General features: G+C 41.3%; 1 protein-coding gene across 1 annotated transcript in view; it reads right to left on the reverse strand.

The window, feature by feature from the left end:
• The window catches only part of CUNH4orf45 (chromosome unknown C4orf45 homolog), a 49060-nt gene that overhangs the window by 17702 nt on the left and 12622 nt on the right, over positions 1 to 18736 (reverse strand). The window contains exon 3 of the mRNA XM_035451336.1: positions 10410 to 10468. Coding sequence (XP_035307227.1) covers positions 10410 to 10468 — 59 coding nt within the window. The remainder of the gene's footprint in view (positions 1 to 10409; positions 10469 to 18736) is intronic.

Below are 18736 nucleotides of genomic sequence, written 5' to 3' on the forward strand. Positions count from 1 at the left end.
GTAACAGACAGTCCCTTTTTCCTAGCACCTAGAATAGATAGACAGGTTTAACTCCCACTGTCTGTGCTACCAGGAACTGGCAGGGAAAGACCATGTTCTGAAATGAACTGGATTTTTCCTCATTTAGGCGACCACTAATAGATTGTTTTCTTAAGAGTAACATTGTCTTATTCCTTAGCTGCCTTTATTTTTAATGAGTCACTTGCATCTTGTCCTTTTGCTTAAATGCTCTGTGATGATGAGGACATTCATTCATTCATTCAACACACACACCATTAGTTCCTCATGGCATGCCCTGGGATTGCAATGAAATCATCAGTCATGTATCTGACTGCTCCTGTCCTGTGAAATATAGGAAGGTGGAAGCTACAGCTTTCTCCTGGGTCCTTAGGCCTAGTAGGTGCCTGGTGCCATAATCAACACTTGACTGTTTTGTTTTTTTTTTAATTCTGAAGCTTCTTTTTAAAATTGTTATTACGTGTGTGTGTGTGTGTGTGTGTGTGTGTGTGTGTGTGTGTGTGTGTGTGTGTGTGTAAAATATGTGTGTGAGAATACATGACATGGCTTATGTGTGAGACCAGAAAACAACATGAGGAGATAGTTTTCTCCTTCCTATATGTGGGTCCCAGAGATTGAAGCCAATTCCTGAGGGTTGGCTGCAAGCACATTTTCTTATTGATCCATCTTGCTGGCCTCTTGGTCAATTTTTGGCTGTATAATCAGTACCATCAATCTGCATGGCTCTGCAACAAGGACTTCCTTCCTCAAGAGTCCGGGATGGGCCTGCTAACAGATGAGCTTCCTGGGAAAACTCCATCCCTCCACACACACTTCTCTGGACAGAGGTAAGTAAGGATGGGAGATGGGGGCACAGAAGAACATGAAGAAAGTTTTTAGGTGAGAGACCCAAAGCACCAATGTAAAACTGGCTGATGATGTCCTCAAAACAACTGCAGAATTTATTTTAGTAAACTGGCATGCTGTCAAAGTGCCTTTGACATTTGCATTTGCTCCCACAGGCCTGACTGCTCACAACACTATTAGGGGAAGCATCGGATAGCACAGCAGTCGAGAGAGAGATGCAGAGCTCCTCACAGAGCAGAGAGTGAGAGCCCGAGCTCAGCTCTGAAAGGGACATCTATACCATACATAAACCCCTGCACCACTACCCAGGCTCGGGGCACATCACAGAAGAGGAGGTGGACAGAATGTGAAAGCCAGAGGATGGGAAAGCATTGGGTGCTGTCTTCCGGACATGGCATGGCTATTACAATCAGGAACTCATAGAAGCTGTGATTGCTTACACAAGACCAGGGCCATCAAAATCCCAGCACAGACCGGGTAGATGATCTCCAGGCCCCACCCCTCACTGAGGAGCTACTGTAGTAGCTCCCACTAGTAGTTTTCCCATGCTGCAGCAGATGGCCCCATGCCATGCACATATGGGCAGCACTGGACTTCACGGGTTATTGAAAAAAGAGAGAGAGAGAGGAAAGACAAAGTTGAAAAGGGCTGTGTTGGAGAGCATGTAGGAAGAGCTGGGGGTGAGAATTCAGAGTGCATATGATTGGATTTCATTGTATACATTATGAAATTCTCAAAAGTAAAGAGCAATTTTTTAAAAGAGAATAAGTTGTTGTATAAGGGGGAAAATGGCAGAATTTTGCTACTTTCTGCTTCTGAAAAATCTCTCCAGTGCTGCAGACACTGACAGCCTTAAAAATAGAAAGCTGTCAAAATTTATGGATGTTTTGAGGAATATAACTGCAAGAAACAAGCACACATTTATCTACCAATACATTTTTAAATAGTGGCTGTCATTAAGTCTGCTAGCTTAGCAACTGGTTTTGGCAGGGTTTCTTTAGAATAACAGGCACTTTTCTACACGGCACCCAGCTAAGGCTAAATAAGGGAATACCGTACACCTGTCTGGAGAAACAGAAAGCTTTCCTTATTCCAGCCCAAGAATGTTTCCTTGGCACCAAAAATCCTGGTTTTAGCTGGAAATTTCCTTCAATTTAGAAGCCCCAATGACTATAATTCTATTGCTGTTTTCCTATACTATGATTAATTATTTTTTTACCAAGCAAAATATTTGTATATGTGCTTAAAATGGTGCCTTTTGTCATTTTTTTTCAAAGGAATTTAAATACAGAATGCATCTAAGTAGCACTAGAACCCTCCCTCCTTTCTCTGCTACCCTTCCCAGCATTCTTCGCTCCAAAGCTGCTATGAGCCTCTTGTTGGCAGCACCCCACTTTGCCTTGCTCTGTCTGCACGGATGCTCCTCTAGGCCCTGGGCTGGCCACATTCCAGGTTCTTCCTTTCATGCCATCTTAGTAAACACTTTGCCCATCATGTTTGTTGGTACCTCGTCTCCTGGTGAGAGTCCTTTGTCTTTGTGTCTCTTGTTGGATAGATAACACTGTCCCCTCACTTTCTGAGGGAAATGCTTGATGGTACAGCCTTTAGTTTTACAATTTTGAAATGCCCATATTCTCTCTCCTCACATGCTCACTGACTGAACGTGGAATTCTACACCACAGGTCTTGTCTACTTCTGGGGGCTGCATTGCAGCAGATGGCATGGCTAAGGTGCTGCTAATGGCTCCTGCTTTCCCCTGGGTGTTTCCTGAACTCTCTTCATCCTCATGAAGTTTCTCATTGACACCTCGGCACCATGTGTTTCTTTTTAGTCACATTTGATGAATGGTTTCAATCTGGAAATAATTTCATTCCCTTGTGGGACATTTTCTTAAATTACTGTTTTTCTCATTTCTATTTCCCTGGGTCTCTTTCTGGATCTTTTATTCATCAAGTATTAGAAACTCTAATGTCTATATGTTTTCATCATTTCTTTTCCATCTCTTGGAGGTTTTTTGTTGTACCTTTTGGGGGAATCAACTCAGCTAGCTACATAGTGTGAATTTTTTAACACTGCATCTAATCTTTATATTGATTTACCTAATCATAAGGATTTTAAAATAGCATTCACCTATTATTTAACAATTTCATATATGCACACAATGTATTTTGATCCCATCAATCTCATTTCCCCTCTCCCACTTCCTCAAGAACCCCAAACATCTCCTCCCAACCAGTTTCATGTCCTACTGTGCTACTCCTTTTTTTTTTTTTTTTTGTAACTCACTAAATCAAACTAGTGCTGCCTGCTAAAATGTTAACTTGTTGATTTGCTCTTATGCAGGTAACCATAGTTTTAGTGAGTTCATGAGTTCAGCAGCCATGTCAGGTCCAAAAGACAGCATTTCACAGCACCCTCCTGGTCTCCCTACTGTTAACATTCTTTCTGATTCTTCTTCATTGAAATGACCTGATCGTTGAGGGGGAGAGTTGATATAGATGTCCTATGTAGGGCTAAGAGCATTCTATGGTCACTTATTCCCAGTCTTTTGACTAGCTGTGAGTTGCCGCATTAACTGCTGCCCACTACATAAAGGAGTTGAGAGTGGCATTAGTCTGTGGGTAATAATATTTAGACGGCAGTTTGGCAAGATGTCCATTTAGCAACAGATGTAGTTTTGCCCTACCCCAAGGTCTATGACCTCCTGAGCCTTGGTCTTTTAACTAGGTTTACAGTACCAGGTATGAATTCCTTTCTATGGAATAGACCTCAAATCCAATAAGAAAGTGGGTATTATCCCATAAGCTTCATGTCACTGTTGTACCAGTGTGTGCATCTGACATACCAGGTCAGTATGATAGTATGTAATACACACTGCTGTGTAGTAAACACTTTCTAACACTACAAAAGCTAGCCAGCAGGCAGGAAGTTTTGAGGTCAGTTTCAGCTTGATTTCTTTCTGTCTTGCAACAAAATGTATTGTATTTTTAGCATTAGAATCTTAAGAGTCTAACTACTTAGTAATGGTGGACAAAGAAGAGCAATGGTAATAGCCTGCATTGTTTGGGGAGCTTCCGGGGCCAGTATCCCACAATGAGGACTTTCATAGATGCATTTTCTTTATTTCAAAACATTTCATTAACTGAGAAATAATATTCATAAATTAAGTGCCTAGTTTGCTAATCATAGTTTCAGTTTATCTGTTGTCTTAGAGACCCATTCATTGGCTTCCTCTTACACCCTCGAGACAGTTTTGGGTGACAAATTTATGATTTTATTACCCATTGAGTCCTTGATGTATATGAAACACTGTCCTAAGTACTTTGCAACAATGCAGTGTATACTGTAACCCTGCATAGGAGGTTCTGTTGCCATCACTTTAAAGATTGGGAGCGTGAGGTCTTACTTAAATAACATGTCTGAAGTGTCACAGCCAGTAGATGGTATATACCAAGAACTGGTTAAATGTAAGAGAAATAATGAAAAATCAAAATATTTCTATGTTTCACAGAGAGGGTGAACATGAAACAAAGCTGAGTCCATCTCAAAAACAGCAGTCCATCTCAAAAACCAATGGGCACAAACATTCAGTGCTGCTGATTCAAATCATCCTACTTCCCACGCTGCTTTTTCTGAGGCCACTGATAGATAACTCCAAGTGTCTACCTACTGTTGTTTCCCTTGCTTTCTCTGTTTCCTGGTGTTGAATATCCCAATTAGATTCTTTACCCACTGCTATTACCCTCCATGGTCTCAAGGGGCCTTCTGCAAGGCTCCCTTGCTTGCTTCATTGTCTTCCATGTAGCTGGCCCTTGTGTGAGAAACCCTGCTCACAGGGCTTCTTTCCCCTGTCTAATCTTGGGGTTCTTTTTGCTGGCTGCTCAACATAGGCAGTAAGGAAGATCTATTTAAAACACCCAAGCCCAGATCCCAGCCTAAATCAATGGAATCAATGAACTTAGACTAAAATATCAGCTTGGTGATTCAGTTTCTTCACCAGCAACCTACTGGTTACACTAACCATGCTTTATGAATTTATGTTATGTATGTGTCTACCCATCATTACAGAAGACATTGTCTCCCGTCTTCATCTATCTACAATCCACTTTCTTTAAAAGCTCAATTGAGTACCAGCGCTCTATAATAACACTCTAGTTTGCCTTGTCTAAAGCCCCAGCATGGGTCTGTACAAGTGAAATGTCTCCTAACTGATCTTGTCACAACTGTTCCTGTTCCCAGCACCTCTCACCCATTTTCTACACAACATTCCAACTTTGTAAGAGTGACCTTAGCAAAAGGATATGGATCATGTTCCTTCTGACTTAAACCCTCCTAATGCGCTTTCTTTGTTCTCAGATTAAAATCCAAATTCTCCAAACAGGCCCACAACTTTCCAGCAAGTCTATCAATCCCCTGCCTTTCCACTCTACTGGGAGTTTCTGTGATCCAGGTGTGGATCCTAGTTCAACGTGCTTTCCCTGCCTGGTTCAAGTAGCTCCTGGTGCCAGGATGAACTCGTGCTCATACTTTCAATATCAGCTTGATAACAGACTAGATTCATATTGTACATAAACTTATGAATGAGACAAGATAAATTGTAACAAGATAAGTGTACTGAAAAGCATTCCTGGAATAACCAACACGGACTTTATTCAAAGCAGTGTCAGTTCACTTCTTCAGGAAGCCTTTAACTCTTTGACTCTTAGCCCAGATTTTTTTTTTTTACATTTTAAAATTTTAATTTATTTATTTTACATCCTGACCTCAGTCTCCCTTCCCTCCTCACATCCTACTCCCTCCTTCTATCTCCCCTCTGCCTCCCTCCATGCCTCCCCACAATCTACCTCTCTGTATTCACTCTGAAACGGACAGGCCATCCATGGGTATCAGCAAAGCATGGCATATCAAGCTGCACCTCCCCTTGGTTCAATGTTTGGCTGTGGGCCTCTGAATCTGCCTCTGTCAGTCACTGGATGAAGGCTCTCCAATGACAACCTGGGTAGGTCACCAATTGAATCATAGGGGAGGCCAGTTCAGGCTCTGCATCCACTACTACAAGGAGTCTTAGCTGGTGCCATCCTTGTAGACTCCTGGGAGTTTCCCTTGCATCAGGCTTCTACCCAACCCCCAAAAGCCCCCTTTCCAGTCATCTATCTCAGTACTTTCCCCCTCCACCCATCCACAACCTTATCTGTCAGGTTCTCATATCCCCCTGCCCTCAGTCCATCTAGGAATCTCCTCTATTTCCCCTTCCTAGGGAGATCCATGCATCCCCCTCTTGGACCCTCCTTGTTAACTAGCCTTTCTGGGTCTGTGGACTGTAGCATGGTTATCCTTTACAGCTAATATCCACTTATGAGTGAGTATATTCCATGTTTATCTTTCTAGGTCTGAGTTACCTCCTCAAATGATCTTTTCTCGTTCCATCCATTTGCCTTCAAATTTCCTAATGTCGTTGTTTTTAACAGCTGAGTAATACTTCATTGTGTAAATGTGCCACATTTTCTTTATTCATTCTTCAGTTGAGGAGCATCTAGGTTGTTTCCAGTTTCTGGCTATTATGAATAAAGCTGCTATGAACACAGTTGAACAAGTATCCTTGTGGTATGATTGAGCATCCTTTGGGTATATGCCCAGGAGTGGTATTGCTGAGTCTTGAGGTAGATTGATTCCTAATTTTTTGAGAAACCACCGTATTGATTTTTCCAAAGTGGTTGTACACGTTTATACTCCCACAAGCAAGGGAGGAGTGTTTTCCTTGCTCCACATCCTCTCTAGCACAAACTATCATTTGTGTTTTTGATCTTAGCCATTCTGACAGGTGTAAGATGGAATCTCAGGGTCCTTTTGATTTGCATTTCCCTGATGGCAAAGGATGATGAAGATTTCTTTTAAGTGTTTCCGCTGTCATTTGAGATTCTTCTGTTAAGAATTCTCTGTTTAGGTCTGTAACCCCATTTTTTAATTGGATTACTTGGTGTTTTGGTGACTAGCTTCTTGAGTTGCTTGTATATTTTAGAGATCAGCCCTCTGTCAGATATGGGGTTGGTGAAGATCATTTCACATTCTGTAGGCTGTCATTTTGTCCTGTTGACTGTGCCCTTTGACTTACAGAAACTTTTCAGTTTCGTGAGGTACTATTAATTGTCAGTCTTAGTGTCTGCACTATTGGTGTTCTATTCAGTAAGTTGTGTTCTGTGCTAATGCATTCAATAGCCCAGGTTCTTGCCGAAAGGTCCTCGTAAATACTTTTTGGAGTGAGATTTTATATCACAAACTAGGATTATAATGTTTTTTGAGACAGGCTTTTCTGTCACCCAAACTGGCTTCAAACTAGCTATGTATCAAAGAGTGACCTTGACATGACCTCCACTTCTCAGATATGCCAGATATAACAGAAATGCCCTGCTACGCCTTTTAACTTTTTCTCTCCCTAACCCACTTGATTGTATTTAAAACAGTATCTTGCTACATTGCCTTGGTTGTCTTGACACTCACTAGATAACTCGAGCTGAACAAACTTACAGTGGTCTCAGACTGAAATGATGGCTCAGTGATTAAGAGCTGACTACTCTTCGAGAGGACCCAAGTTCAATTCTCAGCACCCACATAACAGCTCACAACTCTCAGTAACTCCAGTTCTGTATCAGTTGCCCTGTTCTGGCTTTGTCATGTACCAGGCATGTGCATGGTGCACCAAACATACATACAGGCAGGACACCCATACATATAAAATAAAAATTAAGGTTAAAAAATGTTTTAAGAAAACTTAAAAGTATGTTTGTTCCCCAGCACCAGAAACACCAAAAAACCAAAAAGCATGAATGTTGCGTTTGTTTTTTTTAAGCCATATAGTTCTTTTAATGCTCCCTCATCCTCTAGAATTCACATTACAAGGAAAGTATACACTAACCCTCGCTTGTTCACTGCTGTGATTATGGACTCTAGTGGACTTTCAACAGAGTAAGTGCTGAATCTGGGTACTACTGCTGTCCTAGAAAAACAGAGCATGGAAACTGGCTGGAGGCAGAAATGTTTCTAAGCAGGGCATGTGTTTCATGTCACACAGGACAGAAGCATCTTCTAAGGCACTTGTTAGAATCAGGACATCCCCTACAGGTCATAGAAGAATCTAGAAACTACCAACATTTAAAGCAATTTCAACTTCTCTATAATTCTCTGGTTCTGGTCCTATTTATTAATTCGCACTTGCTATGGTTTAAATGAGCATCCCCAAGGCCCCAGTCTGTGAGGTGCCTGAGCCTTTAAGGGTCTGGGTAAATATATAACTCAGTGGTACAAAGTGAGGTCATGGTTAAGACCCTGGACTTGGTTTCTAGGATCCCAAAAATAGAGGAGGAGGAGAAGGAGGAGGAGGAGGAGGAGGAGGAGGAGGAGGAGGAGGAGGAGAGAGAAGAGGAAGAAGAAAGGGAAAGAAGTGAGAGAAAGAGAAAAGCAGAAAAACAGTAACATCTAGAATCTCATAAGTCATCTTCTGGCCATGGGATGTATGCCCTAACCTGGATCTTGGGACCCTAGTTCTTTTTTTCTCTCTTTCATTGGGTAAATGCCTTTGCTCTACCACAAAATTTTCCACCATGTTATATAGCTTTGCCTAAAGGCCACAAGTCTAACTGACCATGTACTAGAACCTTTAAAACTCTGAGCCAGAAAGAATATTTTCTATCCATAATTTGAATTTGAGTATCTCTAAGGTGTTTGTCATAGTAACAGAAAACTGACTAACAGTGGTCACACTGGCAGATTGATTTTGGTATTTTCCTTCTTAAGTTTATGCTCAGTTTCCCAACTTAATTCATAATCCCCTAAGGACAAGGACTTTTTCCATAAACATTTTGCATCCTTATGACTTGTTACTATCCATTGAATAGTCCCTAGAAATAAAGGTAACCTTTTCTCTCTAGGAAAAACATTCACAGCTTCAATGTTTCTCGGATACTTTCTAAGAAGGTGTTTATAAAGAGTATAGCACATTCACACTTTTATCATCAAGAGTTGTTAAAGGTGTCCTAATTTCCACTAGCCTCTCTCTGTTTTTGTTGCTGAGAAGGAGTTGATAAAGTATTTACAGTAGATGTAAGCAATGCTGTTCAAACAAAGGAATTTTTCATATAGAACATGTGCTTTTCATGCAATGCAGTGTAACTCTTTCTATGTGGCTTTACATAGGAGCAGGAGCTGTGCCTAGCAAGTCACAGATGTTACCCAGTGAGATCTTCTGGACAGTACCTGATAGGCTTTTGAAAATATTTGATTCTATTTTATGTATATGCATACTTTGCCAGCATGTATGTATGAGAACCATGCTCATGCTTAGTGCCTGTGGAGGTCAGAGAGGGCCTCAAATCTTCTGGAACTGAAGTTATGGATGGTTGTGAGCCACCATGTAGGTGCTAGGGACCAAACCCAGGTCCTCTACAAGAGCAGGAAGCCATATTTCCAGCTGCCACCCAGTGAGCTTTAGACAATGGGGCTTGAAGTTGCTTTTTATGTGATATATATTGGTTTTTTGAGACAGGGTTTCTCTGTGGCTTTGGAGGCTGTCCTGGAACTAGTTCTTGTAGACCAGGCTGGCCTCGAACTCACAGAGATCCGCCTGCCTCTGCCATGTGATATATTTTATGTTAGTAGAAGAGACAAAGTCTAATATTTTTGTATATGGTAATAAGCTGTATCCTTCAAGAATGAAAACTGGAAAAAAAGCAGTGCCCCTTTCCCAAGCCCCACCCCCACAAATCCATAGAGATAATACTATTACATCTCTAGTCTGACCTGCTCCTTCCAGCATCTGGATTGTGTTCCATTTAAATAAGAGCCCAGTGTTGGCTCTTTCCCCATAATTTAATCCACCTGGAGCTACAGCGTTTAACTTTTGTTAGTGGTTACTTTAAGGCAACATGAATTCAAGCCATTATGTAACTTTGTCAGGATTATGTTTATTAATCAAGGCTACATATTATCGTGGTGTCTAGGCCAACAGCATGAAATAAAGTCTTTTTAACTAATAGGTAGATATAGATACATATTCCTAAAGAAAGAATATCTACAAAGTTAAAATGAATGTGCTCATCATAATCTTTTTTGACTTTTTAATTAATTTTTTTACATTCCAATCCCAGTTCCCCTTCCCTTCTTTCCTTCCACTCCCTCCACCCTGCCTCCTCCCATCTGCTCCACAGAGAGGTAAGGCCTCCCCTAGGAAGTCTACTAAGTCTGTCCTATCATCTAGTGGAGGCTGGAATGTCCAGTCCTAATAGCTGCAGGTTGACATCTCTTTACCTCACTGTCATCTAGCATGTTCTTTACTATGCTACTTTGTTCTGTCCCTTTCCCTAATTAGACTGGCAGAAAGTAAAATTTATTCTTAATTAGAAATAAAAATTTGTGGTTTTACCTCCCACACAAATCAATATGAAGCAATAAAAATAAAATGATAGTGTAATTTTCAAAACTGGAAAATAAGCTGTCTCTAACTTATAAAAGAAGCCTATTAACTAATTTAAAACACATTCATGGGTACTTACCATGGGTTTTGATAACGATGGCTTATCTTTCCAATCGCAAGAACAGCTACGTCTTCAAGCTGCAAAAGGAGAAAAACTAATTCAGTGTTATTCCTTGGTAGATAGGGACCACATGTCTAAACATCTATAGTTCTCCTGTAAGGGAAATCAGGTTGAAAAATGGAGTAGGAGTGATAAATCCAGCTAAAAGAAAATCAATGGATACCACGCACCCGGGGTTGCTTGCCCTGGACAAGTCAGAAGAATCTATGGACTGACTGGGCAGTCACCATTATGGTGAGCCACTATGTGGTTGTGTGTGGGAGTTAAAGAGAGGCAGAATGGCTCATCTGAAGAGGTGAAGAAGGTAAGAACCAGGCTAATGTGGGTGTCCTGCTTGTCACCCTGGGCCATGATGACATACAGGCCTGCGCTGCTGTCAAAGGCCATGGAGGTGTCTGGACCTGAGGGCCAGTCTGGGTCCATGGTTCTACCACAGCCAGGGTACAAGTTGATGTTCGTGGCTTCTGTTACCACTAAAGGCTGTTTAGATGCCCAGGGTCTGGGCTCACACCTGAGGCCATTTTGGTGCCTAAGAGTCAGGCTGCCTCCAGGGCCAAACAGATCAGAGTGGCCTGCACTACCTGTGGCCATAGTGACAGGAACTAATTCGTAGCTGGGGGTCGTGCCTGGGTCTGCTGTCCTGCCACAGCCAGGGTCTTTATTGATGTCTGTGGCTCTGCTCCTGTTGCCATTGAGGGCTATGTGGCTGCTCAGGGTCTGGGCCAACCCCTGGGGCCAATTTGGAGTCCAGGGACCATGTTGTTGCTGAGCCCATTTGGATCTGAGAGGCCTGAGCTGCCACTCAGAGCCATGGAGACAACTGGGCCCAAGCTGCTGCTGCTGGTCATGTCTAGTTCCGTGGTCCTGATGCACCTGGGGTCTGTGTTGATGTCCGTTGTCCATGTTGCCACTGGGACCCATGCAAACCAAGTGTTGAACAATGTGTTGAAGTACTAGGACCTTGCTGAGCTGGCCCCACCCCCTACCATGGGTGTGAGAGAGCTGGCTCTGCCCCCTTAGCGGAGGGGGGTGGTTCCAACACTCCAGGCTAACCAACTCTGCTACCATCTAGACACACATCCAGGGCTTTGAATTGGCACACCATCTATGACCTCCTAGACAAAGCACACGAAGGGACTGATCCTGTGGAACCATAGCTACAGGATCTCTGTGACTGGGGCAATGGAAGGATATCTGAGGCAATTCAGTGAGGGTCTAAGTGTTGTTGGTAGACCAGAAGCCAAAGGCCTTGAACCAGACCAACAACATATTACACAATGAACATTTCCAAGTAAAGCTATTTGGACAAAAGGGAATACTGCATGATACACAGCAGCTCCCAATGCAACCAAACACGGAAAGGCAATGGAAAGGCAGGAAAGATGGAGGAGCAAAGTGTTTGGTTGGTTGGTTTTGGTTTTTTGTTTAATATTCTTATTTGTATTTGTACTTTTTAATTTTTATTATTTCTTTTTAAATTTTCCTTGGGGGGTGGGTATGCTACAAGAGTGATTGGCAGATAGGGAGAGACTTGAAAATGAGTGGGATTTGGGTGCATGATGTGAAATTTCAAAGAATGAATAAAAATGTTTAAAACTTATAAAAAGAAAATGAGTGGAGATGATCACTGTTGCTTTCTAACCTGAGAGGAAGCTGTCACTAAGAACTCCACTCTCTCTGTGTGAATGGAAAGAGCTGCCCAAAGGCTGGGGGACTGGCCAGGGTCCCATGTCTTTATGACTCTGTAAGGAAGCAGCATTGTGGACTGTCAGTCATCATTTATGTGGGCAGCTGAAGGCTCTTCAGAGTTAGCAAATGTGACAATGCAGTCGGAAAGAGCTGGCTTTAGATTCCTGCAACAGATCTGAAAACTCAGATAGTTGAGAAATATCAGTTTCACATTTAAAAAAAAAAGCATGAAATCCCACACCCTCCCGTGTACACTTGAATGATGTATTATTCCTGAATGAATGATCACTATGTTCTAACTCCTTTTCCCCATCTTATAAAGAAGCTGGGAAACAAGGGTGTCATGTTCATTTTCAGAGGGGTTTAGAGCTACAATCATTTCTCAGTTTTCTGTATTATGGTTGAAAAACTACAACATGAAATATCAAAAAGTATTTCACTTCTGCTTTGAAATGCATTTAAAAAAATTTTATTGACAGGGTGTGCCAAGTTCATAACAGCTCAAAAATTAGCACCAACCAAGATACTTCAGCAGCAATTGGCAACCCTGGTGTTCTCACATTGTCCCTCTTCCTCTTTCCCAAACTTTGGATTGGGACAACTTTGCTACCAGCCTGCCTATTAGTTGTTTGTGTTCTAGTTCCTTAATGTGCAAGCTTGCTCAGGTGACCCCCACACACAGAAAGCAAGTGTATAAAGGAAGAGATCAGATAAGAGTTTAGTGCAGAGTTGCCCATTAGTCAACAGACAATGTGGAAGTAGTGATCTGCAAACGATGGAAAGGTCATGGTATCCATTGATTCCTAGTTCATAATTCCCTGGAAACCAAATTTACACACCAATTCTTAAGTAATTTTATTACTTCTTTGAGTGATCATCTTTGATATTTTGCTACTCAGTGTTTAATAACAAAAACATGACATTTGGTCAGTCAATACTAAGAAGATATCTTCACTTCTCTTAGAGCTACAAGTTTTCATGTCAAAAATGTTATGTTATATTAAATATGCTCACCCTTTTGTATTTTAATTTATTAACAAAGCATACCTGTAGACGGATGTTTCTGTCCCACCTGGTCCCTCAGTCCCTTAGTCTCAAATAAACACACGGAGGCTTATATTAATTATAAACTGTTTGGCTGATGGCTCAGGCTTCTTATTGGCTAGCTCTCTCTTAATTATTAACCCATTTCTACTAAACTATGCATTGCCATGAGGCTATGGCTTACCTGTAATGCTCTCACATGTTACTCCGTTGGCGACTACATGGCATCTCCCCAGTGGCTCCTCTCTCCCTTCTTCCCTGCATTCTCCTAGTCTGGTAGCCCTACCTATACTTCCTGCATAGCTACAGGCCAATCAGCATTTATTCATCAACAAATAAAAGAAACATATAGTCACAGCATAAAGAAGGACATCCCCCATCACACACCAAGATTTGAATAGTCATGCTCACTGAGGTGTTAAACTTAAAAAGAAGTCACAATCATATAAAACATTTATATTGGTCCATTATTCATAATAAGGAAAATATTGATCTACAGATTAGTTGCTGGGACTGTTAGTCAAGGGTAGAATACTTGCCTGATTGGCACAAGGTCCTACATTTCATCCCAGAACTACAGATAAGTAACTAAAAATCTAACATTTTTATACAATCCACTAATAAATATTATTTTTATATATTCTTTGAAATTTTTCAATTAATAAATGTAGTCTAAATTAAACATGTACTATGAAACCATGTTTAAATAAGTCTAGGTATGGTAGACCTAATAAAAAAGAAATGGAAATGCCTGCTAATAACAGCTAACCACTGTAAGCTAGACACATTCTCTGAAGGAATAAATCTGCTACATTTGAGTTTAATTAATTGTATACATTGCCATTGTTTCCACCTCCCCCTTTATTTTCAATCCACTTCTAGTATAGCCCTGCCATACTCAGGCGATCTTTGGGATTGGTTTTTTACCGGTGCTTTTTCGAGGGTATCTATTTAGCTTTCCTTACTGGAAAGGACCACATTACCACATTTTCCATTTCTGCAACTATGGGCTTTTTTTTTTTTTTTAAATCAGTAGAATGGATACAATGTGATCTTGAAAGACCCCTGGTGGCTCAGGCCCCCAGGATTTTGGCCCAGGACTGTGGCGACCCCAATCACCAGGTGGAGGCGAAAGCTTGATGCAAACAGCAAGAGGCTTTATTGGCAGTTGTTTAACGCGCTGGTTAGCTCGGGCCTTTCATCCATCTAGGATGTGTCTAGGGGTATACACAGGCTAAAGATTGGTGTGCCTCCAGGCTTGGAGGATTTGCCCTGTGTTAATTGGTCAACTGGTTGTTATGGCCCATAGGCCCTCCCAGGGTGGTTGCTATGTTCTGAACCGCTCTGCTGTGCACTTGTCCGTAAAGCACACCCAGAGCCATAAAGCATAGCCCTACTAGCTAACTTCTGATTGGTTCCTTGCCACGAGGCAGGCATCTGACCTCCTAGTGACCAAGGCAAGTTCAGGCAAGTACATGTTCGGCTATTATGGCTGCCAAAATGGGGAGCTGGTCCCTTCAATGCATTTCAAGAATGTGTACACATTAAGGTTTTCTCCTCTAGCCTCCTTCCTTGGTAACACTGGGCTCTCAGTACCAAACAGTGGAGTGGAAAAATTCCCTTTGGCTACCTTTTGTTATGCTAATGTGTTTGTTCTCTACTTGCCTCAATTTGCAAAATATTACTGTTAACCCTTTCAATGTCTTTCTTCCCACAGCCAATGATAAGGACCCTCATTGTTGTGACTGAGCTACTCAACTGCATAATGTTGCCCATTTTAGACTGGAATTATTGAATCAAGAAAGGCATAAAGGTCTCTTTGCAAGAATGGGGCATCTGAAATATTCATTCTGTATATTCATTCTGTATATTCAGTGCAAGGTTTGAAACAAAACAATTCTTTCTGGAAAATGTCAGTGTTTAAGGCTTAGATTCTGTGATGCATTTTTCTTGTCAAAAAAAAGAGAGCAATACAGAAACACGAATTTCGTTTTATGCCCTGTTACAGATGAACATGAATGTTTTTGTCATTGTTGTTTGACTGTAATGTTTCAAATAATTTGAAGCAATTAATCAACTTTAAGCAAGCAATAAACACTGGCCTTTGTGAGTTTATTAAGGATAGAGCCGGAATTGCTACTTCCTGTTGTGTAATCAAGTGGTGTGCAAATTCTATCATGTTGCTACAGTACTTATAACACTACAGTTTTAAAAGATGGGCAAATAGAAACATAAGTGCCCATAGATGTCATTTGTTGAGCCCTGCAGTGTGGAATATTGTGCCAGCACCATACACACATAACTCATGTAATCCAGAGAACAATGTTCTGAGGGATTGCCATTAGCCCTGTGGGAGGCAGAGTTCCAGTGGTCCCCAAAATTCTCATTTCCTGGTAAACACACTTTGTTCCAGATATTCAATCAAATACTCACCCAGGGTGTCGATGTTGAGGGATTTTGTAAGTATAATCAAGACCCTAAATCCTTTGAATTTAAGAAAAGGAAATTTGTCCAGTGTGGTGGCATAAGCCTGTAATCCCAGTTACTTGGGAGGCTGAGGCAGGAGAATCATAATTTTTACTTCTGTGTAGGCTACAGAGTGAGTCTGTAGAGTTTAGGACAGTCCAAACAACTTAGAGAGACCCTGTCCCCAAACAAAAAGTTGGAAAGAGACTGGAATGTAGCTCTGTTATGGAACACTTGGCCTAGCATTATGCTTAAGGCTGTAGGCTTAATCTCCGAATACTACACAGGTTGGGCAAGAGAGGGAGGGAGGGAGGGAGGGAGGAGGGAGGGAGGGGACAGAGAGAGATTTAGCTTTAGTGAGCCTAACCTAATCAACTAAACTCTTAGAAGAACCCAAAGTTCTTGACAAAGGGGCTGCAGCCCTGAGGGGTATATGGCTTGAGGAAGATTTCCTTAGTAGCCTTAAACGTTAAAGAGTCATGTGGTTAAGAGTCTGGGCCTTCTCCAGTTGAGAATGGCTCCTGGCTAACACCCATCCCTACAGCCACAAGGAAGTAGAGTCTGCCACAACCATATGAACTTGAAAGAGATGACAGAGATACTCTGCTTTGGGAGACATGAGCCACAAGGCAGTCATGCCATCCTTAGACTTCTGTAAGCAGATGCATGGTACTCCATTTAAATTTCAAAATTTGTGAATATTTACTATGTGGCAATAGAAAACAAATATAATCTCCATTTTATAGGTGAGAAAATTAAGGTGTTATGAAAATGCTAGTAAATAAATCTGACAGAAAAAAGAATATAAAAATACTGTCCATTTAGCAGAATAATAATAGTAGGGGTTTTCCCTTAGAGCCAGCCTATGACCTATCTTGACAAAAGGTCTTGGTCTCAACATGAGTTCCATCTTTCGTAGCAGGTCTTAACTCTAACCAGAAAGTGGTTGGTTATTCTCATAACAGTGCCACTGTGCACCAGTAGCATATCTTGCCAGCTTGGTTGTTACTACAGCTTGCAGGTTTTATAGCTGTAAGACTGATGATTTTCTCTTCCAGTGGCATACACAGCACTTTCAACACTATGAAAGCTATCCAATAGGTATGAAGCTTCCTCATCGGTACCAACTTGATTTCTTCATGTTCTGTGACTCAATTATGTTTTGCCTTAGCGTTAGTGTCTTATTGTCAAGTTCTGGAAGGTAACCAAGAGCAATGGTGTTGCTGGAGTTTTTCTTGTTTCACCAGGTCCTGCTGTTCTTCTCAGCCCCAAATAAACAGACAATATATTATTAAACTGTTGGCTGATGGCTAGGACTTTTTATTGGCTAGCTCTGTTTTAATTATTAACCCATTTCTATAAATCTATATATTTCCACCTGGTCTTGGCTTAGCAGAGAATGCCTGGACCTCTTACTCCTTTTGCAGCTACATGGCATCTCTCTCTGCCTACCTTTCTCAGAATTCTCATCTCCTAGTTCCACCTATCTTCCTACCTCCATTGGCCAAACATCATTTTATTCATCAACCAATAGGAAATATATACATATATTTATATATATGTATATATTTCCCATCACAATGGCAATAGCCTGTAAAGTTTTGAGGTCTATGGGACCACTCTTAATAAACAACTCCTGGTCTGGGCTTTGTATTTAATAGATTTTTGGTGTCTAGATACACTTGAACTTTCTTTTAGAGAAAGACAAATCCCATCTTTGTTGGAGTGGTTCTGATAACTGGCCTTCTAAGTCAGCTCTGTAGGCTAGCCCACTGGTGATTCTCATCAGGGCCTGAACCTGAGCAGACTCTACTCTTTAAACTGTCAGGAGCTTCCCAAATCTCCAAGGGCATTCATTGTAATTTCTAAAATATAACCAAGTGCCTTGTTTGCAATTGTATCCCTTCTTAGATTATGTAATATGTTTGTTACTGCTGTTGATTCTGAAGTTAAAAAGTAAGTTTTCCCCCATTTAATTGTCCACTTATCTCTACAGCTAGGAGCAGAGGCTTTCTCATTGTGAAAAATATTTCCAAGGTAGGAAAAAAAGTAAAAAGTTTTCAAACTGGGAGTAGAATTGATTACTAATCAAATGCAACACTTAAAAATTATTTTCTCTGTGTGAATAGCAAAGAGCTCTGCATGAGAACAAATGCAATTTTAGTTTTCATGTATCACCATTTCTGGATCAGTATCTATCCCATGCTAAGCACCAGGATGGAGAAGTGAGAGGTATTGGTATTGTCGGTAGAAAGTCAAATCCAAAGAAGTTATTGAAAGCCCTTTGGAGTGTGGCTTGGAACTATAGTGCCTGGCAATAATCATTTTATAAACTTCAACAAAAATAACTGTTAAACCCTAGATTTGTGAGAGACAGACCAGTTCCACAATTTTTGAGCCTAATTTGAAGCAAACTTTAATAACTGGCCAAGACGATAGGTTCTGGCCAGGACCATTCTGGGGTTCCCAGGAAGTGGCAATGTGTCATATTTTGCAGAAGCTAATAAAGGCAAATCCATCAGGCCTCTGTATTTCCCATCAGGTCCAATCAGTGACAAGCATATTCCTGATGTACTTCCTGCCTGCAAACCTCCCTCTTACATCCAATCAGGGGCAAGCATACATCCTGACTTGTTTCCTGTCTGCATGTGATCAAGCACACCGGGTGCAATTTGCTTGTTAAACAAGCTTGTTTTAGGGGAATAAAAATACCAGCAATAGGCTCCAGCATTTCAGGAAGTATCTGTCCTTGGGCAAGGGACTTACAGGTTAGAGGCATTTTTGTTTCATTTTTTTCTTAAACACAGTAATTAAAACAACTTTGGCTCTCACACAACACAACAGAGCAAAGCCCCTCCCCCTATGAATTCTTCCCTACTTGAGGGAGGTTCTGAAACATTCATTTGCAGCAGTGTTTTCAGGGGCCACATGCATGAGTCCCTCTATGTACTTAATGAGTTCTCTCTAACCTGCTTGGCTGAGGTCCCTTGGTTTGCCAGATTCAATAGTGGGAATACATAGAGAATGCCACATGTCTGATCTCATTTGCTCCACATTCTATGCATTTTTGTCAACATAGATGAGGC

The sequence above is a fragment of the Cricetulus griseus genome (assembly GCF_003668045.3).
Source record: "Cricetulus griseus strain 17A/GY chromosome 1 unlocalized genomic scaffold, alternate assembly CriGri-PICRH-1.0 chr1_0, whole genome shotgun sequence".
In the NCBI taxonomy this organism is placed as follows: Eukaryota; Metazoa; Chordata; class Mammalia; order Rodentia; family Cricetidae; genus Cricetulus; species Cricetulus griseus.